The sequence below is a fragment of the Anabas testudineus genome, chromosome 22 (genome assembly GCF_900324465.2).
Source record: "Anabas testudineus chromosome 22, fAnaTes1.2, whole genome shotgun sequence".
NCBI classification, from domain to species: Eukaryota; Metazoa; Chordata; class Actinopteri; order Anabantiformes; family Anabantidae; genus Anabas; species Anabas testudineus.
In genome coordinates this window covers 17,284,409-17,312,093 of record NC_046630.1, presented here as the reverse complement: position 1 = coordinate 17,312,093, position 27,685 = coordinate 17,284,409, and the positions used below count along the sequence as shown (strand labels likewise).

Below are 27,685 nucleotides of genomic sequence, written 5' to 3'. Positions count from 1 at the left end.
CTTATAAATAGGATTTCACTCTTTATTTGCTTAACTTTGACTGTGGCCTTTACAGACAGTTTACATCATTTAGCTTGTTCAGTTTTTCTCTTTTGCAAAACAATTCAACTTAAGAACATGATACATTAACAAATATCACCAAATGTCCACATCATTTGAAATCCCTCCCAGAAATGCCACTGACGATGATGATTGGTGTCCTCGATGTGACCTTAAATACTGATGATTTAAGCCAGTTTAAAGGAGGAAACAAGGTAGAATACATTTGACCTAGATTGTTTGTTGGTGCATTTGATTATTTTCCTCCTCATCATCTGCTGCTCTGTGGTCTTGTTATTCTTAGTTATGGTTTGGTGATACATGTTTTATGAGGTACTCTAGTCTCATAGCACCTAAGAATAGCTCTCTTAGTGCTGATTCATGTGCAACAGGCTACTCTTCGGCTCATGTATTTATTGTAGCCGGATTATCGACAGGTGGCATCACCATCATCAAATGCTGAGCCTTCAGCTCTCAGCGGATATTTCCTCCTCACCACACCCGAACTAAAAGAATTGAGAGTTACTGTGTCCCGATAGACAACTGTAATTGCACATTTCTAATGCGGTAGATGAACTCGCACGTCTCACGCCGTGGTTGTAATTGTAATTTAATATTTGGTACCTGCTTTAATTAAACACCGGATTACGAGTGCAACACTGACAACAAACCTACAAGAAGATACATCCAGTAATAGTGTTGAATAGAGTGTTGAGTCCAAAAAGGGAGGGGCGGGTTGAACCTGAACGCAACACTTGATTGACAGGGCTTCCTTTCTCAGTCAACAATAGAAACGGGAGTGGCTTACGTCACTGTGAGGCCTTTTAATAAATTGAAGGGGGCGTATCTTCAGGCCACAACAACCAATCACGAAGCGGAAGGGACTAGCAAAGCCGCTCGTGCTGCTGAGGAGGGGCGGAGCCGCGTTTAGGGGCTGTGGGGGGAGCGAGAGTCAGTCTGAGAGAAGGCAGAGGGAGAGGAGACGGTCGGGATGAGTGTGAGTGTGCGGTGATCTGTGCTGCAGGTCCAGTCAGAGCCGGATACTGTTTCATAGCCGCCGCACCGGACTGCGGCCAGACCCCTCGGAGCCTGCCCCTCTCCTCTTCATCTCCTCCAAAACAAAACAACACCCTCTGCGATGTCTGGCGGAGGAGATGTGCGCGTCCTCCGCCAAGAGGCCGGCCAAGAAAGCCCGAGGATGCCGGCCTGGAAGCGAGAGATCCTGGAGAGGAGGAAGGCGAAGGGCGGTGGGTCGGGGGGAGCCGGTGCCGCCGAGACAAGCCCCGGCGGAGCGGGTCCGCAGCGGGTGAACGGGGAGCTGACGGGAAATGTGAACGGCAGCAGCAGCGGACCCAGGAAAGATAGCGGATCCGGGCGGAACTACACCATCAGCACGGCCAGCCAACAATTCGCAAACAACAAAGAGACACGGACACCGAGGGAGGACGACAGACAGGAGAGCCTGGTGCTGCAGGAAAGCCTGGGCCCGCTGGAGGAGAACCCGTTCATCAAGCTGGAGAAAGAGCGGAGGAGGAGACAGGACCGAGACAACAGCGCCCGGCCGGTCCAGCACATCCTGGAGCTGTACGGAAGCGTCCCCGGGATCCGGACTATCCGAGCTGACAACATCATTATCATTGAGTCGGATCCTGATTACTTTCCGGAGAGCGGAGCAGTAAAAACCGGGTCCAAATGGCAACAAAATGGTGTCAGCAGTTATAGCTCTCTGAATGACCTCCTGGACCGGAGAGGGAGTGCTGTGACTGAGATAAGAGCCAAGGAAGTGGTGATTTATGACACCACGTTAAGCAAGAGCGAGGAGAACTTGAGCACCCTGGGCCGCTCGGATCATGAGGTCCCATCCTTTGAGACAGGTGAGGGTCAGGGCAGGGTCAGTCGGATGCTGCAGAAGTTTGACAGTAACTATGGGAAGCTGCAGAAAAAGTCCCACAGCACAGAAAACCTGCTGGATCTGGATTGTAGTGCCAACAGCAGGCCAAGACTCTGGCCCAAGCCACAGCCAGATCTGGTGCCAAAGCCCAGGCCAGGCCCGTCGGTCATGAGCCCGGGCAGCAGCCAGCCATCGTCACCTGTCTTCCAGAGTCCCCGGTCCTCCAAACCAAAGTCAGAGTCCGCTATCTCTGAGCCATGTAGCCCTCAGCGCCCCGCTGGGCCCTCTTACCCTGTGTCTTCCTTCCGCCAGCGATTTGAGGAGAGTGGGGGTCGTGGTGTGGCTGTCACCCCCAGAGATGAGACAGACAGGGGCGTAACGAAGCCCACCAGTGACAAAGACTGGGAGGGCACAGAGGTGCCACCTAAACCCAAGGTGCCAAGTTCTCCAGAAACCCGTCATGCCCGTGCCGAGTCCCCCTTAAGCCCCATCTCATCCAAGGTGACTCGAGCCTCACCTGACTTTGAAATCCATCCCTCTCCGAAGCCGGACCTCGCCCAAATTCCAGATGGGGACACCCAAGCACGGGCCCTCGCAAACCTGCGCCTGCAGTCCAGGAACTCCTTCACAGTGATCCCCAAGCGTTGCCTTGCTGCCTCAAATGCAGCAAGCAGGCCCAGCCCCATCTGGTCCCCTGAAGTCTTCCCCTTCCCACAGAGTCACAGAGGTGCCCACACCAGGAGTGCCAACGAGCCATGCCCCTACGCCCACTCTGACAGCTTCAACCAGGAAGGAGGAGAAACAGCAGGAGGAGAAGGAGGTAGAGAGGATAACGAGGCCGTCCAAGTCTGAACCGTCTCCTTCTGTTGCCACAAGTCCTGCACCTCTTCCAGCCTCAGAACCTTTGTCTCCATCTCCTGCTCTCACCCCAGCCTCCTCCTCTCTGCCTGCCCTGTCTTCACCCCCATCTTCCCCAGCTGTCCCATCTTCACCTCCTTTCTCCCCACCGTCCCCATCTCCCATCCCCTCAGATCCTCCCGCCCAATGTCTTGAAACTTCTACGCCCTCTCTGGCTTCAGAACAACCTCCCATGGATCAGCTGCCAGTAACAAACATAGATGACATTGATGTGGAGCCCTCACAGCGTGTCCCTGTTCCGAGTCCCATGGTGCAGAGGAAAAAGGGGAACACCTTCACTGTGGTGCCTAAACGAAGGGTGGAGCCCGAGGTCCAGCCGAGCTCACCTGAGCCCCAGCGGGAAGCCTCAAAAGAGGCTCCAGCAGGATCCACCCCCCCACAGGCCCCCTATGCACAACTGGGCTCCCTGCTGAAGAAACGCTACCCTGCTGTGGAGGAGATTGAGGTCATCGGTGGGTACCTGTCCCTCGAAAAGTCCTGCCTCTCCAAGACGGGCTCTACAGGCAAGAAGGTAAGAGAAAAAACTGAACCAGGCTTCATGGATTTATTTAACTGTATTCTATAATCTGTATATATATATAAATAAGTATTTATTAAGTATATTTAATTACCAAGATTCTCAAACGTGAGGATTTGCCGCTTTTCTGTTCTCATAATGTAATGAGATACTCATTTTTAAAAACATTTTCTCATCAACTAATTAATCAGTTAATCAAAAATAGGTTTGAGATGCAAACATAATGACAAAATAGCTGTTTGAACTATAATTTCAATCACGATCCTTCCCCACTGCAGCACTCAGAGTAGTAATATTATTGTGTCCTCACAGTTGTATAACGTGTCAAATCTTCTCAGGGGGATCATTAAAGTTTCCTCTGATCTAAATTTAGTCAGCATCACACAGGAAAGACTCACTTTTTATATCCTTTTCATTTCTGTGCACCTTGTTGTTCAACCAAAGCCAGGGTCACCTGTGCTCTGTAAGGATTCATGTGGTTCTTTCCACCTTGGGATTAATCCTCACAGTTATTTTCATGGATTGTGTTGCGAGTGTCTGCCCCTTTAAATCTCCACATCCCATCACTTGACCCGCTCTCAGGCCTCGGTGCCTAAGTGGATTAAACGTGTGTGTTTACACAGCCACTTGGAACAACACACAGCGCCTTTTGCTGTGGATTGCCGTTGCACAAAAGCGTGTTATTTCTCTCGGAGCACATTATTGGGTTAGGTGGCCCTCCGAGTCTGTTGACTCAACAATCTCATCAAGGTTGTATTCAGTCCTCAGGATTTGGAATCCGGGGGATTCGGGACGGCTCTGACCTGTCCCCGACTCTGACGAATGCATTTACTGCTTCTGTTACAGATGAATTCTGTGTTTTTGTGCAAAGCTGAGAGCTGCTCCACCAGCACGATCCCAAATCCTAATTAAATGGTAGCAGAATGTCTTTGAGGCATCACAAATATCTTACAATCCCAATCACATATCTGCTGCTTAGTTGTTCAAGGTCTTGCTGCATAGTGCTCCTGTTTCATCTGTATTAGGGATTAATTAAATAACAGTCTTTCTAATTAATTCTGCGAGGGCTGCAGGCTGTTTTCACACTCAGCCGAGCATTGTTTTCACCATGCTGGTGTTAATGTTTCTCTGGTATCTCTAATGAAGAGATTGCGGCCTCTGGCTTGAATTTTTACTTGGTGCACCACATTTTGTAGAGCTCTGGTTTAGATGCTCAGGGTGTGGATCACATAACCACAGCATCCTGGATTTCCAGCCTGGGACCACTGACACATATCATCCCCCACCCTTCCTCCTTGTCTACTGTACTGGTGAAGTGTTTTAACAAGGATGCAGTTACATCACAGCCCCACCCTTTCTGAACTGCAAAGTACCTCTGATGCTGAATATTTTGAGCCACTTGGCAGTTCTTCAATGTAGGCCGGTGTGTCAGCCTCTCAGACTTTGGCCCGCAGCCTTGTTTCCTTGACCTGATCGGCTGTAATCCTCTGCTCTCGGAGTAAATCCAGCTACGTCTTGCAAGCAGGACAAAAAAAACTCAGGCTACTGACAGTTTTATCAAGTGGAAACTCTGCACCCACCTCAATTTCCTGTATGGAGCCACTTTTCTTTCAGCTAACATGTGGTGTACAATAGGATTAGAAAATAATGGAGATATATTGTCTTTTAATTGGTGTAAAATGTCTTCAAATGTAGAATTATTATCTACATACATTCTGTATGAGCTTGTTATTATTTCAAATTGACTGTATGTCACCTTTGCATTGCTCACAGTATAAAACCTCAACAAGTCTGGATACTGTTGTAATTGTTTCCATGAAACCATATTCAGACATCAAAAAGGGACAGTTTCAGTTTCAAGGTGCTTTCCTTTTATTAAAATGTGAAAATCTAACTTTACTTCTTAGTAATTCAGTGAAATCCAGCATGACAACATATTTAACTGTTACACTTTTCTTTCAAACTTTTCTTCTGTAGCCTTTTCTGCACATTTCCCTGTAATTCAGCCTCATATATTTAGTATCAATGGAAACTGTGGGATTTTAACTACAGCGGGATTAAAAATAAAAGTTCTGTGGGTTCGAGCCACGCTCGCCTGCACATCACGACCGTATGTTGAGACACGTTCGGGCTGCTCACTTGTTCGTGCAGCTTGTTTGTGGCGTGTTTTTAGCGTGTGCATGCACATGTGCATGTTGACTAGCAGAGAGTGTGGCCATGAGACGTGAACACATCCTGTCTTTTGTTCTCATCGCTCACAAACCAAACTGTTTCTTCTTCTTGGTCATCATCAAGGCCCAGATTTATTTTTTTTTTGTCCTCTTTTCTTTTCTGGGCAGGGCTGCATAGGCAATTACAAAAGCAGCAAGGCTTGGCCAGGCCTGTATAATTTGTGTGGAATTTTTGTTCAGTGCCGCTCCTGTGTGAGAGCGGCCTCGGAGAGTGGCCTCAGCACAGCGCTCTGGTATGGGATTGGGTTTTGGGACTCTCTCGTTCCAATAAGCCCAAACCTATTTTTTATGAGTAACTTGGCTAGAGAAGAATGTTCCATATGCACGTCAGGGCTTGAGGCAAATCGTCATCTCTTCCTTTAGATGATCCAAAACTATTTTACTCTATTGATGCTTTTTTGCTGCATGCTCTGCTTCTTAAAGTCTCAGGAGTTGTGCAAAGTGCTGGAACACATCCAGAACAGTCTCTCCCGTGCTCTTGTCTTTATGCGAGCACCTCTCTGCCTTGTTTCCCCCCCTTCTACCCTCAGTGCGCTGCTTTATTCCTCTGGTGTGGTGGTTAATAAGGCCTGTCCCCTTGCTTCCAAGCTTCCTGTGATCTCCTTCTCTGCATCGGGGAAGGAATTGTGAACAAGCTATGTAGGTCAAGTGCGGCTTCTTGTACTGCATCACTCCTGCATTTGCATAAAATCGACTCAGGCTTTCTAGTGATATACACGGAACCGGACTGACTCAGTTTCCATCTGCAGTTTGATTTGATTGGTCTCTCTTGACTTTGCACAAGAAGAATGGACAGTTTTTCTCTTTCAACTGTTACAAGCTGCTGCTCCTCTCTTCGTAGAGAAGAGATGCAGCTGGGAACAAGACACGGGAGGGGGCGGAGTGGTTTGTTTCTGAAGTCTCTGCTTCCTATGACTGGTTATTACGGGAATAGGGAGATTGACCATGTTTTTGTCAGCACAGCATTCAGAGAAAAAGAGAAGTGATTTTATGCCACATTCGCCTTTTTTCAGTGTTAATATCAACTGTGTATCTGCAAAGAGGAAACACTCATTACTCATTTAATTAAATTTAATATATGCAGCATATTTATGTGTAATTATGATTAATCAAGCTAATGATTTAGTGGTTTGGGGAAAAGGATCATGTGTTTGTTACTGAAAGTGATAATTATTGAGATGAATGATGTCTTTCAGTGGGAGCTGGGTTAGATATCAATATGTCTCACCTTAAACTAGGTTAGATGATAAAACATAACTTAACTATTCTTAAAATCCCCTGATGACTGTGATAAACTGATGACTAATATAGGACATATCTCATCATATGTATCACCTTGTTAGGCAGAGCAGCCGCTGAAGTCAGATAACTGTCAAGACCAGGAAACTGTGGCAGAGGTGGGAGATTTTTTTAGCATTTGAAACAGTAATGTTACCATCCCATCCCACCTTTGCGGGAAACAGAAGTTCAAAGTCTCTGCTCTCAATCTGAAGCACTAGCAGCCAAGCTTTCAAACAAGCATCTTGGTGGTGTGATCATCTGGTGATTTGACCGTCAAGCTCCAGCAGCAGTTAAGACAGCAGGAAAAACTCAAAGTGAGGGAGAGCAATTGGCTCTAAGAAAACCACATTTGAAATGTCCAGTTTCACTCCAAATGGTTGTAGTACTCTCAGTTACTCCAGCATCCTCCCACAGTCTAAAGACGTGCAGTTAGATTAATCGACTAATAATGATCATATTCCATTCCAAATAGATAGAAATTAGTCTCAGCATGTCTGCTGTCCCTCATATGGGAACATTTCTCTGACTCTGTGGATGAATGTGAAGGAAGACCTGTGTTTTAGTGTGTGTGTGTGTGTGTGTGTGTGTGTGTGTGTGTGTGTGTTTCACTTGTGGTCAAATGTCACGCAGGTTAAAAATACAAATCCTAACTGGTTAAAAGCTCCAAATTACACAGGAAGGCCAGCGAAAGGGCATACTCCTACATTTACATTGTGCGCCTGGGCTACAGGTGTGAAAGTCCATTGTGTTTAATTATTTACCACCCAGCAGACATTCCCAGTCCCTCCTCCCTTAGTTTTCCTGAAAGCTACCACACCAAAGCCCTGTTTAAAAGAATAAAAAGTTGAATAATAGCAACCAGTTGCCTGCCTTTTTGTCCTTACTGGGCCTGAGGTGAAGCGGCAGGAGAAATGCTACAGATTAATTCACTGAAGTTTAGTGGTAATATCTACTTTTCAGAAACCAAGAAAAAATGTTTTGAGACAGTGCATTTTTATAGGGTAAAAATAACATGACATCTTTCTGCAAATGATGTTCATTATGTAACTTTAAAAAAAAAAAAAAATCACTAGAAATGTGGGAACAGAACAAAGATTTTGTTTTTGTATTTTATTGTTTTATTGTTATTTTTGTATATTATATTATTTTTCTATATTCTGCCTGATTAGGAAATTTGGAGCTTCTCATTTATTGTAATGTTGTAATGATGAACACGCGATAGATTTATTATACTGAAATGTTATAGATACTGACATGTTAGGTAAATATCTTTCTTATCAAATGTAATCATTGTTCATAGATGAGCAGCACTAATGCACTGGTTGCGGTTGGATGCCAATGAATGCTGTGAACCATGAGCAACACTTTTAAAGAGGCATAGTATGTCATTGCTATTGTTGGGCTTGGCATGGCATGGGTGAGAAAAGCTGAGATGATACAGACGTGTGCAGTGACATAACGATGTGGCTCTGTGATTGCTCTCTAGAATGTGGAAAAGCAAACCAGTTAAAGCAAACTGGCTCCACACTGGAACCAGTCCAGAGCTAGCACCTACTATGTGAGCCAGAGCATTTAAGTTGCAGGTATTAAAACCAAAACAACTCAGCATCATACACAGACCTGACGTATTGTTAATATAAAAAATATCAGTTGGTGAGGTTTTTTCATTCTTAGAAACATGATGTGTTTTATTCTTAGGTAGGATACAGATCTTGGGCTCCACTTTTATTTTTTTGTCCTCATGATGAAACTTGCAGAGTTCATAAATGGATTTAGAAATCCAAGAGGTGGAGCCTTCCAAGAAGACAAACAGCTGAAGTGAAAGTGAAATTAAAGTTAAAATACTTGATTAAAACAGACAGACGGCTGGATCCAGTTCTTTTCAGACTTTTACTTCATTTCCTGTGGTCCTTCACTGAGCACTGAGCCCCTGCATCACTCAGCGCTTTTTTCCCATCTGAAACATATCTAATTACAGTATAAAAGCCTCACGCTGCTCCATACATCAGCTCTGTAACTGTTGTCTTGTGCAGTGACAAAGAGTAGTGAAACAGAGAATCTTTGCAATGAAGGACAGAAGACATCACCAGTCTTAACACTTAGATGAAGGTGTCCTCGAGGGACGTTTCCACTACCATCTTTGAAAAGGACCTTTTTACTCAGTTGAGTCCTTCTCTTCAGAGAGACTGATCACTGTTGGTGAAAAGATGTGTAATTTCTTCTGAAGAGTATGTGGCTGACACACACACACACACACACACACACACACACACACACACACAGTCAGCCATGCCAGGTTCATGCATAAACACCTACATATCAAATACACGCTTGCAGGTTTCCCACAAAGCCCTCGAGCACATGTGCAACCCTGCAAAGTCGGTGTAATTAGAATTCAACCAGCAAAGCCCCACTATCAGAGTCATGTTTAATTCAGTGTGTGTGTGTGTGTGTGTGTGTGTGTGTGTGTGTGTGTGTGTGTGTGTGTGTGTGTGTGTGTGTGTGTGTGTGTGTGTGTGTGTGTGTGTGTGTGTGTTTAGAGTGCACGAGTTAAAAGATGAAGAGGCTAAAAGCAGAGGATGTTACCGGTTGGGGTTTTTTGAAAGTTTATAAAAAGAAACTGTGGGCGACTCAAACAAGCAAGTAGAAGCCACAGACTTTTAATACCTGCAGTGTTTGTTCTAGAAGCTGCTGTGACAGATATCTGTTCGGGTTCAATTAGTTTGCCCTTATCGATAATTAGAGGGTACATTTTTATAGAGGCCTAGCCATCTGCTGCGTCTCAATGACACTGTATGTCCAGCTCAAGCTCCTCCATTGCAAATGCAAAATATTCCTGGGAATTGAGGCTTTTTAGTACATAATGTAAATTTTATTCAAATACTCTCTCTGTGTGGGCAACGTGTCAGGCCCTGAATGTTTTCATGGTTATCAAGTCCTCGTTCCAGGACTGAGGTGTGCAGTATACAAATAGTAGTTCTGTATTTAGTGGGGCAGGTGTTGGTTAGTTTAGCTCCGTGTGCCATCCTGTGAGTCTGTGATGTCCTTAATGATTAGTTTAGTTTTGTCCATCTCACTGCCGGGCTTTCCTCTTTCTCACTGTCTGCCTCCTCCTCCTCCACTCTCCCGTTTCCCTCTGTCATATATCCATGGCACTGGTCACCACGGCAACATGAGCCGCGGCAATTCTATCCTGTCATTAGGATTCCAGGATAACGACAGACACACTCTCTGTCTGTCTCCCTCACACACACACACACACACACACACACACTAGTGTGATCCATCACTTACTGTGTAACTGATGGATAACTAGTTGTTACGAGCAGCTCTTTGACCTGATGCAGACCTACGCAAACTTGGAATGTCGTCTATTAAAGATGTTGATGGCTTCTTGGTGAGCGGGTTCTGTAATCAGCAGAGCTAAATTAGTGTTTCTGTGGGTGGAGGCCTAAACAGCTGGGCCCTGTGATGTTCAACACAGAACTAGTGTGTTGTAGGTTGTTGCAGGGTTAGTTCTTTCAGGAAAGGGCTGAAACAGTCTCCATACATGTTTCTGTTTTGTTGCTCCCTCGCCTGTTTGCGTAACCTCGGCGCGGATCATCTCTTATTGGCACCCTCTTATTGTCTAGATGTTATTTTAGAGTCTGGCTCATGCTGGATTTTTGAAGATGATAATTACATATCAGCTGATATTGTTTTTTTTTTTTTAAATAAACACAACAAAACTAAAGCTGCAGACATTTAGTCACAGTGAGGCCTCAGATGAACAAATGGCAGCATCTTGACAATGCTGTTTAGCAGGTAACGATTAGCATCTACGTGGCTATGGTTATTATTACAGTAACTTACATAAACACTAAATCATCTGCACATAGAAGTAGAAAGTGAGATGTGTTGATTTAAAAACCAGTTACTTTATGCAAGCTCTCTTTATGGCTTCTGGACCAAATTGTATAACTACATCAGGCTGCTTTATTATACACGTAAAACTGAAAAAATGTTGTCTGTTTTCTGCAAGCACCCACAAAATATTTGTAAAGGTGCAGCATGCGGCCTTTGTCCTGAATGAGGACCTTTTTTCCACCTTTGTTGCTGTGCGGCAACATGCCGCCACGAAATAGTGTCAATCACTGACTCATCTTTGTCCCAAAGTTCACAGAAGCAGTAGAAATATCACTATGTCACTATGGATCAGTGTGAGACACTCCCATTAGCTTTTTAATGGCTTTTCTGTCATTCAGAGTCTTGTGTGTTTGAAGCTCCACATATTGATCCCTGGAAATCAGTGTCACACTCCATCCTGAACAAATCACAGTCCAGAAGTGAGCTTTTGTGTATTTAAACCCCCAAACACTCTCCTAGTTTCGGTGTTTGTTAGGAATTGATTGCTGATCAGGTTTTGATCTCCAACCCGTTGTGTCACCTGACTGATACAGAGTGTGTGAAAATGTCTTCATAACAATAATGTTCTCACAGGGGAGAACATATTAAAGCTGCTCCACTGGTCCGAGGCAGACTTGTAGTAAACAGGCTTGTTGATCCAAACAAGTTTGGGAAGTGTCTCTCCTTTCCCATCTATTCCTTATCTGTCAGATAATGCAGCACAGGGAGACTTTAACACACACCCACTGTGGCAGTGTGTAGTCACATGCAGCTACTATTACGGCACTGACTCACACAGTCTTGAGACATGGCAGTGTAAACACAAATCTTCCCATTTGGCAGTGTTCTCTGCCCACGCTGCGAGCACCAACCACCTACACATGTTAAAGAGTTTTCACAGCCATACCAGTGCTGTGATACTTAATCAATGATGGTCGTAGCACTTTGAAGCACTTCCACTTAAAAAAAACAGACCTGATTCAGTCTCGTATGTAACGAGAAAAGTGCCGACACCTACACATTGGCCTGATTCTACAGCATGGCTTCCAGCTACAGAGCTTTTCAGTAGGTGTGCTGTGGTTTTAGCTCCAGCGTGCGCTGACCTTTTGTCGAAATATCACAGGTGAATCACGCCTAAACTTTGCGTTGGAGGTGCACGTTTCTGGACTGAATCCCTGCCTCCTACAAGTTCTATTGTGTGCCGTTCCTGTTTAAGTGAAGGCAAATCACTCCTTCAGCGTACGGCAGGGTGTTGCTGGCACTCAGCTAATGACTTGTAATAACTGTAAGGAATGTGTTTATAGGTGTTATCAGTGGCGTAGCATGCTGTGGTGACAGTGGTGGCGTTCTTTTTCTGCACAGTAGAGCAACAGGCTGTAACAACACACAGCAGTGAAAGCACGTTTTATTGTGTTACAAGTTATTGTAGCTGCTTGTCTTGTCGCACTAATGATGCTGATCATTACACATGCACAGGAATGTCATTGTCTATTACAAACCAAAACATATCATCTGTCACTGACTGTCTGAGACTTGGCTGGGACTACAGGTCTTATTTAGTCCTATTCTGAACTGAAAATGTATCTCTCCTGGTTTTTGTCTCTTTCTCTGTCGTCTCTTTGACTTGAATCATTTATGAATCTTCTTTTAAATTGCTTTTTATCCTGACATGCTTCAAACAGGTATAACCACAGCTATGTGAATGAGTTTCTCCCTTTCAGTGAACACACCGCTGTGCTCATGTAACACAGTCTGTGCAACCTGCAGAAAGGAAAGTGAAGCACACAGGTCACTGGAAACCATGGGTTTCTTCAACACTGTAAACTCTGACTGAGCTTCCTGTGCACTTAAATGACATAAGAAGTGTGTCAGTAGGTTTTCAAGTTCCTCTCCATCATAGAGAGAGACGTTCTCAGAGGACTGTTCTGCCAGAAAGTTGAACCATTTGCCATCTGTCAGCAGACCTGAGTGTCCTGAGTGCCAGAGGCAGCAAAGTGCTCCAGCACATCTCTTAGGGCTTTCAGTGATCTGCACACCACTGACACAGCAGTGTGAATTGACAGTCACCTCTGTGTGTGTGTGTGTGCGTGAGTAAACTTCAGCTGGGGCTCATCCAGTTGTTTGCTGGTTACTTCCGACTGCAAAAGAACAAAAAAACAACCTCAAATCCTGATAAAACTTTTTCAGCAAGACGACGAGCTGTGCACCGCTGAGTTCGATTCCTCTCTGACTGCTGCCTTTCTCCTAAATCTAAATTCTTCTCTGTCAGTAAATGCCCCACAGCCTCAGACATGGTGCCCGCTCCTCCATCTGCAACTTCCGAACAGCTTTGTTTTATTTTGTTGTCGCCTATGTACTTGACATTTGGAACAAGTTCCTGCCTGTTACATTCATAACACAGTCTTCACAGCATCCTGCTACTTGCAATAGCTTGATGCCTTTCTCACAGACATTTCTCTTTGAGGTAGCTTCAGTGTTCAGCTTCTTTGGAAGAAGAGCAGCGAGCAAATAGAAAACAGGATTGCCGCTGGACAATGAAGCACTATGACACAGTGGTCAAAGCGCAGTACTGTGACTTCCCCCTTGATCATTTGACACACACCAGCACAAAAAGCTTTTTCAAAAACCCTGCAAATGGACTTTTTTTTCTCTATGACAATTTGATCCATTCAGTCCAGCAACGTTTGGAAAGGTTAAAAGAACTGTAGGATCATTTTATTTTATCCCTGCATCTGGAGGAGGTCGCTGGTGCACATGCTCAAAAAGGCCCACGGTGACGGATGCATGAGGGTCACCGAGGTCATTTTTTTCCAACTTCATCCCAAACAATGGGCAAAAGTTCTGAAAATACATTGCCGGGATCAAGTTGGACAGAAAATGAACCAACATGCATTGTGCCTCGATCGCACAGGTCTGCCTCACCTGAGACGAGCCGATTATGACCCAGTTGTGCCATCATCTCCCCTCTGCTTTCAGCTTTACTTCATGCATCATTAGACTTTTTGAACATACACACAGGTATGACACTGTAGCTGTTCTCCTGTGACTCTGTGTTACAAAGCAGACAGTCACGTACAGTGTAACACAAAATATCCGAAGATCCTTTAAAATCTATTTTACAGTTGTTAAATGTTCATTGGAACAGTTTCTGTCAGTGTCCTCAATGTAGAACCTGATCATTAATAATACATCTAGTACTTGGTTTCTTAAATGACATTGTCTAGTCCACAGTAGTTCTCCTAATTTCCCAGCACAATAGAGAGGTGCACCGCAGGCTTTGTGTACATGTAGACGTTATTATCCTGCCCTTCAGGTACTAATGCAGCTGTTGCTAAACTCTTCATCCGGTTCATTGTGGTGCTGTTCTCACATTATCTACTTGCCTGGAGATTAGCTCTAATCAGGCAGCTGGTCAGGCTCCTCCACGCCGCTACATACCGCTGGTCCACTAAAGAACCTCGATGTGTATTAGCTGCAGTGTTTTGGCAAAAAATGTGATCATGAGGCATCTTTCGCTCTTCTACACATATTGTATATGAGCAGGTGCACACCTACCGCCAGTATCACTGTACACACCACACCCTGTGCCACCTGACAATACAGAGATAAACGCAGATACGCATTTCAAAGAGATGCACACCCAGTGAGACGCACATCATGTGAACACTAATGCTACACCCACAGTGAGAAGAAGAGAACTGTGCTGTTATAGCTTCACTGTTACTCTGCAGCTTTTGAGTTCAATCCAGCCTGTGCATGCACGTGTGTGTGTGTGTGTGTGTGTGCGCGCGGGCGCGTGTGTGTGTCCATTCAGTAGGAACCACTTTTCACCAATCGAGGACATGCCATGCTGGGTGGCCTGGAAAAATTCCTGGCACTGGTCCCGTCTTGCCATTGGCTGAGGCACATTCGCGAAGACATAATCAGTTTTCCCCAAGTCACCGTGTGCTTTATACACAACATGGGAACAACAGTAACACAAGGAACAAGGAACTTGTAGAAATATGTTTTACTTGGCTCAACCCCCCACCCCCACCCCGCACCTCCATCTGATGTTGCAGACCGGTTACTGCAGACACAGTCCTGAGAAGTTGGTTTCAATTTGTATTCAGCTTCAGAACCTCTCATTTTTTCTGTGCAAGCTAAGAAATCTGGCACATAGCTGAAATGAAACTCGATCAATCTGTGTTTCCTTTTACATCCAACAGGCACTGTTTCTTTTTTATTATTATAAAATATTCACATAACCCAGCTCTTCACTGAATCCTAGCTAATGATTAAATATTGTCAGATTTCTTTATGGACACTCAGCATATCTCTGAAACTGTGGATCACTGTTCCCACCTAGCGTCATATATGTCACCCACTGAGCTCACTATGTGATTTGTAATTCACATGTCAATACTTTAAATGCATTTCAAAACTAAATGTCGAGGGAGCCTAGGCAGTATATTCCTGTGTGGTTTGCAGCTCAAGTGACATGGCAGAGGAAATAGTTTCCCTTTTCTCTCAGTCTTTGATTAAACAAAACCAGATTAGTCAGTTGTTAGTGGCATGCTGATGCCACAGCATCCTGTCTGAGCCCACTGATGTGCATGAGAAATACAGCAAGCCTGAGTTGTCCCACAGCCTGAGGACAGAAGACGAATCTGACTCCTTGATGCAAGCTTTTATTATAGAGTTGAAAAAGCCACACAGCTGAAGCTCAAGCAGCAGCATGGGAAGTCCTGTATACTGTCAAAGATCAGTCCTGTGAGCCTAAATGTTTTGCTCTGCTTTAAATGTCTTGCATGTTGGACCAGTGCTGCTAAACAGCTCAAACATGAAGTCAGAGAGAGGACAACAAGTAAGTAAAGCGCTGCAGAGGAGTCTCATCTAACAGGAGTCTCATGTGAGAAGAGTGCCGCAAGACCAGACTAAAAGAAAAGTGAAAGACGATGAAAGAGGAAGCGAGCCCAGCAGCTAGCCTGATTTATTGATAGATTCACTCTTGGCATCCGGAGAGTTCCTCTGAGACAGGATGCCAGCGTAGAAAGGACGCACTTTTCATGGTGTAGGATTTAACACAGGAAATAAAAAAGGAGGTTTGGGGTTTAAAAATAGGCAGCGTGTGCGACGGAGGGTCCTTTTTATTTTTATTTTTAAGATGGTAACAGTATGAGCGCCTCCTCTAGTATCTAGAGGATTTGAATTGTGGCGCTGTTAACACGAATATGAATGTTTTCTCTTGGCTCTCAGTGGGAAAGACACTGATTTTAGGATAATAATTGGGTCAATGAAAAGATGTGTCTGCATGAATCTGAGTTGTTGGTTTAGTCCAAATTGAACGGTGCTGTTGTTTGGCCTGTTCTATGTTTTATGTAGTGAAACATGGTGACCTTGTGGCTAAGAATCAACTGAACATTAATGTCACATGTAATGAGTAATTGGCTTGAAGGTTACAGTAGTGTAAACGCTAGTGTGAGAGCAAAACAGTACAGCCTCCTCAGGGATGTCATTATCTAGCAACGACAACAGTTAACTCATCATAACATGACTCTTCAAACCTCCGATGCTGCAACCAGTTTAAAGGTGGCGTCCCGTAGACCTTTGTTCTGAATCTATAGACCTGAGCCCTGAAACAGCACGTGCTTCTCATGCTGTAGGTCTTTTGTCTGTACTCTCTACTACTCTGTACAGTACACTCGTCTTTAATCTGTTGACACTTCCCTCGATCTCGCTCTGTGTCTTTAACACCTCATCTTTAACCTATTAACCAAACTCTGTAGATCCTTGTCTAGAATCTATAAACCCATGAGTTTGATTGTCAACTTGTTGACCTTCGTCCTTAATGTGTCCACCTTCATTTTAAATCTACCAGCGTTGTTTTAAATATATACATCCACCTCCTTTAGTCTGTGGATCCTAGCCATTGTCCTTAGTCAGTAAACTACTGTTGTAAATCTTGTTGTAAATAAAGACTCTTGCACTCAAGCGATGTTCGACCTTCACCATTGTCCATTATTTCTAGACCCTCATCCAGAGTATATACTGGATGTAGGAGCTTGTATGGTTTGGATCCTTTCTTCTGCTCTTCCATCACGTTGTTAGAGGCTCATCTAGATCTGGTCCCTTTGATCCTTTTTGACTCACCTGTACTTTGTCAGCGAATTCCTCACTGACTTTCTCGTTCTTACTGCTGATGGCGGGTTTCTTCTGGTCTGTCCTCTGTGTTTCAAATCTTCTTCCAATGTTGCTTCATTAAAACTTGGACTCTGATGTCTCTGACTGTTGTTTTTTAGAGCTGTTTTACTTCACAGCTCTCACAATGGTTCTGTCACCAGCTGTTGTTGTTTTCCTCGGCCAACGTTTCTTTCATTTTCAAGACATTTCAGATCGTATTACATGACATTTTGAAATTCAGCTAAAGTGTCCAAAGACTTGGAAGACATGTTGCTGGCCTGTGCCACTGTGATGGTCTCATCTCTATGGTAACTCAAGAAAAACTTATTGAGTTTGCAACAGCCACATGTGACCAGAACACATGAATAGTAACTTATTAGAAACCATTTATGGGCCTTCTGTCATCTTAAAGGTTTAAGGGCTGTGGGTGTAGAACAGGACTGCAGAGCACATTATAAAATGAAATCATGCACAATACAGGCCTAATGAACTTACTTACCTACTGAACTGAAGAACTGGTTGAGAAAAGTTAACATTCGAAATGTGCAAACAAAAGAAGACATGAAGAAACATGCACATAATATATGGAGAGTAGTGAATAAAGCCACATATTGCAGTTACGTTTATTATTATTATTATTATTATCGACAGTTAATTGCTAAACCCATAGATTGAATTATCACAATCCTTAAAACCGAATGGGGTGAGATGCTCGCTGGCAGCTAAAACCATTGACCCCTCTGGCTGCACAGTCTCCATTCATGTTGGATTACACGGTGCAGCAAAGTGCGAGGACTCGCCTCACCCCAAGGATCCGTGTTTGCAGACCGCTGAAGCATTGCCAAACAGACAGGCCTCGCAGCAAACACTCTGAGACGATCAATCACAGGACCCGAGCTCCTGCAAGCGCACCACCTGTCCCACTTTAGAGGGCATGTGAAGTACAGTACATGCAGTCACAGATGGGTCTAAACAAACTGCAGCTGGCTCCCCAAGAATCCAAATTAAAAGCTCTATTGAATAAGTTATGAGGTTTGCGTTGAGCTAAACTGACATTGCTGCAGTGGCTGGGGCGTGATGATGTATGTAGATGGTATAATGACACAGCAGTAATAGCTGGAGTAATAACTTGTTAGTGTTTAGTGTGCTCATAAAGTTCAGCAGTCAGTTCTGAAGCAGAAAAACAACCTGTGCTTTGAAAAGAGATGTCTGACGTCAACAAACAGCAGATGGAATCCGTTCAGTTGTCATGGAGATGGCTCGATGGTCATCACATGATCTAAACATAGAACTTAAGCTATGTGATGTTGGTCGTATATGGACATGAGCTAGGAGTGTTTAAACACACGACTATCTTTGGAGTTACTTTGCCAGATTTGGAGCTCTGAGGGGACGACTTTGTTTTTTGTGTTAGGTATAGTTTAGAGGGCGTCGAGCTGCAAACAGTGGTTTGTTTGGTTCATCTGTGAATGAGGAGCTCGTGTGAACTGGGAGAGAAGATGAATTTTGTGAAAACAGTGCTTCCTATCAGGAAACTGCAGTTAATTCACAGTAAATTCACAGTTAGTTCACAGTAAATTCACAGTTAGTTCACAGTTAGTTCACAGTTAGTTCACAGTTAGTTCACAGTTAGTTCACATTACAACTTGCTGGCAAAAAAAAGAAAAAAAAGGATTTGGGCCACTTCAGCAGTTAATGTGAATGTAGCCGTATTGTGTCCTTTTTTTTGTTGCCAGCCGGCTCGATATTTTTAAAACCAAGTGCTTGTTTGTGATTATGAACAGGCATCTGCCCAAGTTAACCAAATTGCAGCCAAATTCTACTGGCATTCGGTTTTATTTTCTTCTATCATGGTGCCAGTGAAGGGAAAATACAACAACAACAATACATGGATCCAAAAATGTGGAAATCTGTGTCATTGTGTCTTTACAACATGAATAGAACTATGTCATTTACTTACTGGTACTATTTGTGTTGTTTGTTGTTTCTCTAAACAACACAGTTATAACTTTTATTCATTAGGAAACGCTTCAAGTGAACAATGTTCAAATCAAAGTAGTTTGATAATGTCATAGACTGAAGATTTCTGAAATAGTTTTCCCTCTTTGCTTTCAGCTCAAGATCTCATTCAACGAGTCGAGCCTCCACAGCACGTACGAGTATCCGTCTGAGAGCAGCGTTTGGGACAGCGGCGAGGAGGACGAGGAGGAGAAAGACGCGAAGGTGCCAGATGAGCAGCCCAGCATGGTGGGACGCATCCACATCCCTCGGCCCAGCCTGACAAGCTCACCCACGCACACGGGCAACAGCAACGGTGAGGCAACACGCAGTGTGACGTGCAGTGATGAGCATTCAACTGCACGTGAAGGGCCTGTGTAGCTGCATCGTTGTCTTTTGTAACATTGTGGTTTCTGCAATCAAATTTAGAGAGAGACTGGGGCGACTGTAACTGAGTGTGCAGGGTAAGGTAGTGGGAGGGGGAACACCTTTAAACCCTGGGATTGGTGGTTTGACGCCCAGTTCCTGACCAAGACACTGAGGCCTAAACCCTTGGCGCCTTACATCCAGCTGCCTGTCCACAAAAAGTTTGTCAATGGGATTAATAAAATAACTATTATTATTGTTATAGCATTTATCTATAAAGGAATGAAACATAGTCATCACTGCACAATGAATGAATTAAATCAAAGGCTGGATGACTAAAAAAGTACAGGAGGTTACACGGAAAATGAGAAAATTGTAAGAACTAGGCACAGGACTGTTGATTATGCTCTTTTTTTTTTTTTTAAACTAACCTCAATTTCATTTGTATGGTACAAGTGTAAAACAACAATAGGTATGATGACAGAGACCCCTACTGGACAAAGTGTGAATGGCATTTGAGAAAACTTGTGCATCAGATCTAGAAAAATATTTTATAGCAAATATTTATAGCAAAAAAGAAGGGGTACAACTCAATACAAAGTGTTTGAAAGCTTGATTATAAAGATGCAGAAGATGAAAACGAAACAGCAACGGCAATACATGTTGACATGTACATAATACTGATCTGCTCTTTTTTTGTTTGCAGACCTTTCCAGCTACATTCCCAAGCACTCGGTGGACTTCAACGCGTGGCAGGAGCACAAACGCGATGAGAGTGTTTACCAGGAAGACAGCACATCACAGCAGGCACAGATGACAGAAGAGGTCATGGTGAGTGACTCAACACCCTAAAACCCAGAGATACTCGGGTCACAGTGACGTTTGTCACGTTTCTTTGGTGAATTGTCCGTTAGCTAATTAGCAAAAACACGAGACTGAAGCAGAACATTGAGACTGTGTCCTCTCTCCTCAGCTCACACCGGCAGACAGCTCCTCTCTGTCTGACTACAGCAGTGAACCTGCTCTTTACTTCTGAGTCAAACCAAACCAGCGGTACAGTAGCATCACAGCACCTGTGGGACCAGGTCTGAACTGCCTCCAGCTCTACACTGCAGCCGTCTCTAAGCACATCTTCCTTATCAGACAGGAAACATTTTTCTTTTCTTTTCGTTTGTTTTTTTGTTTTGTTTTTGTTGTTCTGGCTGACTTCCTGCCACAGTAACACTGCACGCCACATTCCCAACTGCACATCAGAGCAGAAGATATTTTTGCCAGGTGATGGGTGCTCCACTCCCACCTTCTTCCTGACATGACACAACAAATCCTAAGGGCAGCTGGGCTGCCTACTCCCCTCTCCCACTGATCCTGGACAGTTGATCTGTCCGCCTCCCTCCCTCCCTCCTCATCCTCTCTAACGAGACAGAATCACAATCTGCAGCGACGCATCTTCTTTTTCAGGCTCTGGCCTCATGTTTCTCCTGCTTCCAAGTCTGCATATTAAATTTAGCTTAAGGTTTTTAGAAGATGTCAACAAGCGAATGAGCTGAAAGCTTTCGACGAGCTCCTTATAAAGAACAGGAAGCCGCCAGTGCCCATGTGTCGGTGTTGCCACGGTGACAAGAGTTCAGTGTTAGCATGGAAACATGTCATTAGGATGTGGTCGTAAAGGTACGACCTGGAGGACGAATCTAGCTGCGTACAGCAGATCGATGGCAGACTCAAACATGCATATACAAACAAACAAACAAAAAAGGTAAAAGGGTGCCACAATTGTAGTTTTCTTTCTTTTTTTTTTTTGTACCTGCATGTTTTGACCTCAGTTAGTCGGTTCTTTTACTGTAAAGCTTCTGTATGCCTTTAGTTTTTGTACGTTTTATAGTACACTATGCTGTATCGAAGCTGCTGGACATCCGGTAATGGCAAGCAAACTTCAACGCGCTTCCCCGGTTTGTGGTGAGGGAGGAAACATATGCACCGCGGGGAAGACTTCCAGTCAGTCAGTAGCAACTCTCTCTGATCTCTGATGAACTGCTTGAAAAAGTGACCTTGGCCAATAACGTCTGTATGTCCGTGTTGCTGTTGAGAAGAACGTCATACTGTAGAATGTTTCTGTATATCCTCTATCAAAGTATCTGTGTCATGTTTATCAAAAGCTGTTAGACCTCCTGACACCTCTCTGCTTTCTCGTGTATTTATTCCTGCTTACAGTTGAAGTTGCATGTCTGAGACCTGCTCATGTACAAAACAAAACAACAAAAAACAACTTTTTTTTTATTTTGGAAAGACGACTTTGCTGGTGTGGAAGAAACCAGACACTCGTTTCCTTCTTTCCCCCCAGTCGGACCTCATGTACTTTGACATTCCACAGAGAAAGACGTCGGTCCATCGAAGTAATGAAGTAAACGATATCCATCATTTCTGATATGGCACGTTTGTGAGAGCGAATGCAAGATTGTGTGTTTGAAAGAATATGTAATGAGTTTTTTAATTGAGATTTGTTTTATATACGAGACTGCACCACGTTTCCAGATGATTTTTTTATTTACTCATAATGCCAACTGGTTAAAGTGTTGCTGTAACGGCCTCACTCATTCCTTACACTCCCAGGATAGACTCCCTCGGCCAGTATTGTTGTACAGTTTCCACCATATTTTCTTAAGTACAAAGATTTGTTTCTTACTACTGTTGTTGTTTTTTTATTTCTCCAATCAGATGAAATTTGTTCAGGCTGGATTTTTGCTGTTAGGACATGAGAGATGTGTAACCTTTAGGAATTACCGTCTGGAGTCTTGGATGTTAAATGTCTTTGCACTGTCATGCTTTTAGCTTTGTTTTGCACCTCCTGAGAAGGAGCAGAGTAGGCAACAGAGGAAATGTGCACTTAAAAGAAAAAAGAAGTCTGTCTGAAGAGTTTGGTTTCGAAACGATGACCACTGTTATTATACAACCATTGACTGTATATCATATTTACTAGATGAATTAGAATTGTGAGCCTCTGACTGGCAGAGCGTCATTTCGTAGATTGGATGTATTCATTCTTTTTTTTTTTTTATCAAAATGAATGAGATTTTCTGGAATAGAACTCTTCAGTCGTACATGAATGCGCCGCCGATTAATGCAGAGACCACATTTAGTTTTGTTTTTTTCTTTGACAGTTTGCCACAGCCTTGCAAAAAAACTCGGATGATTGTCGGCCTTGTTGCTGTGAGAACAAACAGTAGACCAAGTGCAGTTTTCCCATAGGGCACCCTCTTTAAAGTACCATACTGATGGCTACATTTAAATCTGGAACAAATAAATACAAATAATATAAACAGGATTGGCAGAAAATATAAACTATATGACAATGCCCAAGCTTGAATTAGCTGTAACTGTAAATACTTTAAGTTTACATGACTTGTAGGTATGAAGCTAAACCTTCTAAATACAACACTGTGGTTTTTTGAGATGACTTAGTTTTATAGAAAGCTCCACTTGGATCTGCTGCAGCAACTTCAGCGACCAAAACCCCAAAGACGACAACTACTCTTTGTGGGAATTGTTTGCTCTCTGTCTTTCTTGGAAATGAAGGGCCAAAGAGGCAGAGTGAAATGTGGGAAACTTCACTGATTGTCTTAACTGAAACCAGCAAGAACTTTTTCCGATGGCCTCACACACACACACACACAACTGGACTTCTGAAGTGTAAATGGTGGTGCTGTCAGACATGACCTCTGCCTGTGTATTCCTATATGTCTCCTCCTGTTGCAAAGTGAGCAGCTTGTGTTGGTCACGCTGTAGCGACTCTGTGGTAGAAACTCCATTATGTTCCCCCTTTACTTTCCCTCTCGTCTGTAAATCTACATCACAGCAGATGTAACTGTAAAGTTATTGTCAATGATTTGGGCAAATTAAAAAAAGCAAAGTGATGTCATACTCAATAAATAGAAGACTTGAACAAATGTAAATACTGTACGTGTGTCATTTCAATCCTAGCACATTTTCCTTGCAGTAATCAACGGCATGATAAAGACTGATGTATTTCACAAGTCCTGGAAAAAAAATGAGTACTACTTTCTACACAGGAAATGTCTGTAGGAGGTCCAACATATTTCAATGTATCTTTTTGTCTGGTTTGTTTAAAACCAGAAAAATAAGAGTCATGTGGGCGATAAACACATTTATTGGATTAAGCATTTACATCGAAACAATCACGTATATTACAAATAGTCCAGAGCGGAGTACACATGGCATAAAAAGTGGCGAGTCTAGTGTGCTGTGGTGGTAAAATTGACCTTCTCTTGCCATCAGTGCTCTTTCCTGCGAGGCTCTGTGGCTTTACTGAGGTTTCCTGCCTCCTGCTTCAGGACACTCAGCAGGGATTGGGAACTCTCCAGGATCTATAGAAGGAAAGGAAAACACACAAAGTGTAACCTGATACTTTGAAGCACAAGTCAAAACATGTCCTACACCACATGCAGCTGACAGTGTATTGGTAAATCAACTTTAAAAAAGGGGCCAGGCACAGCTTTGTTGTTTTTTAATAAGAGCAGCTTTGGAGTGTTTGTTTGCAGTGATTAGTGTGAACACTCAGGGAGTTCAGCATCCATAAGTGGGACGCACCTGAAAACACGATGGTGTTTCAGTGGCTGAAAGGCAGCAGGGTCAGTTTCATCTTATTTATTTGTTTACTCAACCGACACAACCCACATTCATTAATTAGTGACAGGTGAGTGATCCCAGTTTCTCAGAGTCCAAAGTCAAATCTTCAGTTGTTATTTAGTTTGACCAAGAATCTAAATTTGCCAATTCCCAATAATTTGAGATAAAGAAGAGCAAAAAGACTTTTCATATGTTTGAAGCTGAAAACTGTGAGTATTTGCTACTGTTGCCTGAAAATAACTAAAATGATTAAATTATCAAACCACCTCCTCTGCCTAAAACATCACCAACTCAAACAACCAGCTTTCAACACGTTAGGCAGCTAAACATGCTGCATCAAATATGACTTGTGTTCTTGTTCCTATTTTAAAACTGAACTTGTTTTTGTTGGTTTGACTCTGAGCTACATCCCATCACACAGGCAGGTTTTCTTTTACTGGGTTAAACTGAGAGATACCAAACCTCCAATTTGGAAAAAAAGACAATAATCATAAGTTTCAATATTACTGAGCGGTGTAAATAATACCTAAACTGGTGGAAACACACACCTTGGCGTATGCAGCCTCTGTCTCAGCGATGGTGCGATCAAAGGTGGCACGGGCAGCGAGTCTTTGTGCAAGGCTTTCATTGACTCTGCTCAGCTTCTCAGAAAGGATGCGGATGTCATGCTGCAGTCGATCCTTCTCCTCTTCCTCCTGCTTGATCTGACGGTTCAGCTCTTCCCGCTTCGAGCACAGCTCCTCAATACCTGACAGGGACAAAAGGGTTTATTATGCTGGTGATGAGTGATCCTATACAACAATTATATGGATGATGATGTATTTCAATTTGACAGTTTTAAACATTTCTGACCAGTTTCAATCAATCATAAAACAGACAACTCTCTTCTAGTCTGGTGACAAGTGACCAAGTGTTGAAAGAAACCAGAAACATAGTACATATATATACAGTGGCAGTCCTGTGCTGTGTGAGGTCTGCAGAGAGTTAAAGACTGATTTTCAGGTGATAGACAGTACGCTATAATCTGCGGAGGTTAATCACATTATACAGTGTGATCCTGATCCTGGCAGGTCAAAAACTGGAACAAGCAGAACTACAACATGGAATGAGTCTAAAATTATTCATACACTGTTCAGGACAGAGTAAAAGGAAGTGACGTTAAATCAGGTGCAAAGCAACTCTCCACAGGTGAGAAGGAAGCAGGTACTTATCGTTAAATAGAGTAACGTTACTTACCTTGGTGGTCTACGGAACACTATTGGATACCAATCAACTGAACGTTAAATTAGATAGTAACCAATAAACACGAGTTATTAATCCAAACGAGCGAGTACAGATGAAGCAGGTGAACTTACATTTGACAAGTTCATTGTTGTAGGTCTGCAGAGCAGCAGCTTGTTGGGTCATGTCGGATCGTTCGTCTAACGTTAACTGGACGCTGTGAGATTCTACCGTGGCCAACAACTTGAACTTCTCAGTTCGTAATTGCAGCAGAAGCGACGACTCGTCTGTCTGAGCTTTAACTAACTAAAGACACGTGTGTCTCTCCGCAGCAGCGACTTCAACACTAGCGCTCGGACATGGCGCGTTTCCCGGACAACTCAACCGAAGATGTCACCGGATGTGACGTCGAGCAACGCGTGAGGATTCTTCTTTTACGTCTCTTACGTTTAGGCGCTTCACAGCAAGGTCGTTGCGCTTGCGCCCTCTTCTGGTGCAAAGGAGGGATTACCATAATTATGATAACCCCTCATAATAAAAATAATAGTACATTTAGTAATGCAGAGAAGCCCAGTGATTAGAAACATTAATAGGACCATTGACATGTTCCCATCAACTCATCATCATCTTCAACATCAGCACCTTCACTGTGATCAGTAGAAATTACAATGTGCATTTCTTTAGCAAGGGCTCACATATTTTACTCAAGTCAAAGCACCAGCGAGCTATTTAAAAATAGTCCACAGGAAGTTAAGGTGCTGCATTTAGAAGAATCAAGAGTAAAAGTTGTCATTGCACTGTAAAGGTTTTTGGTTAATATCGGAGAACTTTCATTGTTATTTTAGTCAAACTATCTGAGAAGCTAAATGGGAGAAAGTGCCTTTTAGGAAACATCACACACCTATTTTGTAAATGTTCACAAACCAGGAAGGATTTAAACTTAAACACTGCGATGCATTCTATATGTTTATGCTTATTGTAATGTAAATGTATACTATTAATCTGACAAGTAATCGGTATCTGTCAGATTAAAGCAGAGTAAATCGGATGTTTTCCTCTTAACTATAAGTAGAAGTAGAGGAGGAACACAACATGTAAAAAGGTCATAGAATGCTAAATATGCTTAGTTTCTTTCCATTATTGCATTTTATAAGTTTTTTGGTTTAAATTAGTTTTAAATGAATAGGTTCATCTTGTATTTTTTTTGTTATTCAAATTTCAGTTAAAGTTGTTTGTTGTGTGTGTTAGTATTTGTATATTATATACTGAATTGTTATTAATGCCAGTCAAAGTTATTGCTCAGACTACAAAGTTGCCTTCTATGTAAATGAAAAACTGTAGTTTAGTTGTATTGGAGTCCAGTATGCGACTCCGTAACATCAATAAAAACGTAAGCTGCTTCAGCTCAAGCTGCAGTTTACACATTAACTACCTGTAATCATACTGTAGCCGTGATTCAATGAATACAAAATCTGTGCGTGTGTTGGAAGAAGATACTCCAGCCATATATTAACTCTGCTGCTGCATTTTGTCTTTTCTTCTCTGTCTGTAAAGGAGAGCGAGTAAGCCGTTCTTACCAGATCTTCCAGTTTTACCACAAGCTCTCAGGGCTTCTTTGAGGTGTGTGAGCTTCTTGCAGATTCTCTGGCTGGTGGTGGATGGGTCTAAAACGTTTCAGCTTGTGTTATGAGAGAAGCATTCGTGTCATGGTTTCCTCTCTGATATGCACCACACAGTTCAAGAAGACCAATGCTGGACATTGTCCCTTGTCAACTTGATGTGGCAGTCCAGTTTTATGTCAAGGTGTCAGCCACACGCTGATTGTGTGGATGGGTGCTGTCGCCTGAAAGTAGCTCGGGGCTGTGCTCTCTTCATCCTTAATATATGTAGAGTCATAGTCACAATGGGCAAGCTGGTCCTGTCAATAACAACTCCTATTGTATTTGACTTAGGTGCTGTTTAGGCTGAGGTTTAGCAGAGTACATGCCTGCTTTGGGCTGAGGTTGGTTTGGCTGTTTTGTGTGTTTCCCTGTAGCAAAGCATTCCTTATGGCCTCCCCTCCTGAAAGGGGAAGGCATAAGGATAGCTGTAATGAGGCACACTACTGGTAAAACATCAGCAAAGCTTCTCAGATATCCAGGTGAAATTATCTGGTAGTTGAGACATGGCAACTGACAAGAAGGAAGTCCAGTGGCCATGATTTAACTTCCAGACCACTGGCTAAAACAGCCTTTGCTGGCTGGACAGGTTTAGTAGGTCCTTTATGCATTTGTCCTGAATGTCCTGTTAGACTCTAACTTACATGTTTGTTAATAGATAGATAGATAGATAGATAGATAGATAGATAGATAGATAGATAGATAGATAGATAGATAGATAGATAGATAGATAGATAGATAGATAGATAGATAGATACTTTATTGATCCCCAAGGGGAAATGTTGGTGTTGCAGCAGCCATTACACACAAAAACATTTGAACATTGAGTAACATGATCTACACAACAATACACGGGACACAGTACAAGAATAACACA

The 27,685-nt window shown here is 43.2% G+C and overlaps 2 protein-coding genes across 2 annotated transcripts; one reads left to right on the top strand and one right to left on the bottom strand.

Annotated features, from left to right (window-relative positions):
* The first annotated feature begins 991 nt into the window (after positions 1-991).
* Positions 992-23,235, top strand: tprn (taperin). Its single transcript, XM_026340043.2, is given in 5 exon segments — positions 992-2,602; positions 2,604-3,359; positions 19,040-19,238; positions 19,995-20,119; positions 20,262-23,235. Coding segments are annotated over 5 exon segments (2,568 nt in total). The 5' UTR covers positions 992-1,177; the 3' UTR covers positions 20,325-23,235.
* Positions 23,236-23,432: 197 nt separating this feature from the next.
* ssna1 (Sjogren syndrome nuclear autoantigen 1) lies at positions 23,433-25,557 on the bottom strand. Its single transcript, XM_026339976.1, has 3 exons — positions 25,285-25,557; positions 24,478-24,677; positions 23,433-23,667 (listed from the first exon to the last, which is right to left on the bottom strand). The coding sequence occupies exons 1-3, from the start codon at positions 25,334-25,336 to the stop codon at positions 23,575-23,577; spliced, it is 345 nt and encodes a 114-aa protein (XP_026195761.1). The 5' UTR covers positions 25,337-25,557; the 3' UTR covers positions 23,433-23,574.
* Between the last annotated feature and the right edge of the window lie 2,128 nt (positions 25,558-27,685).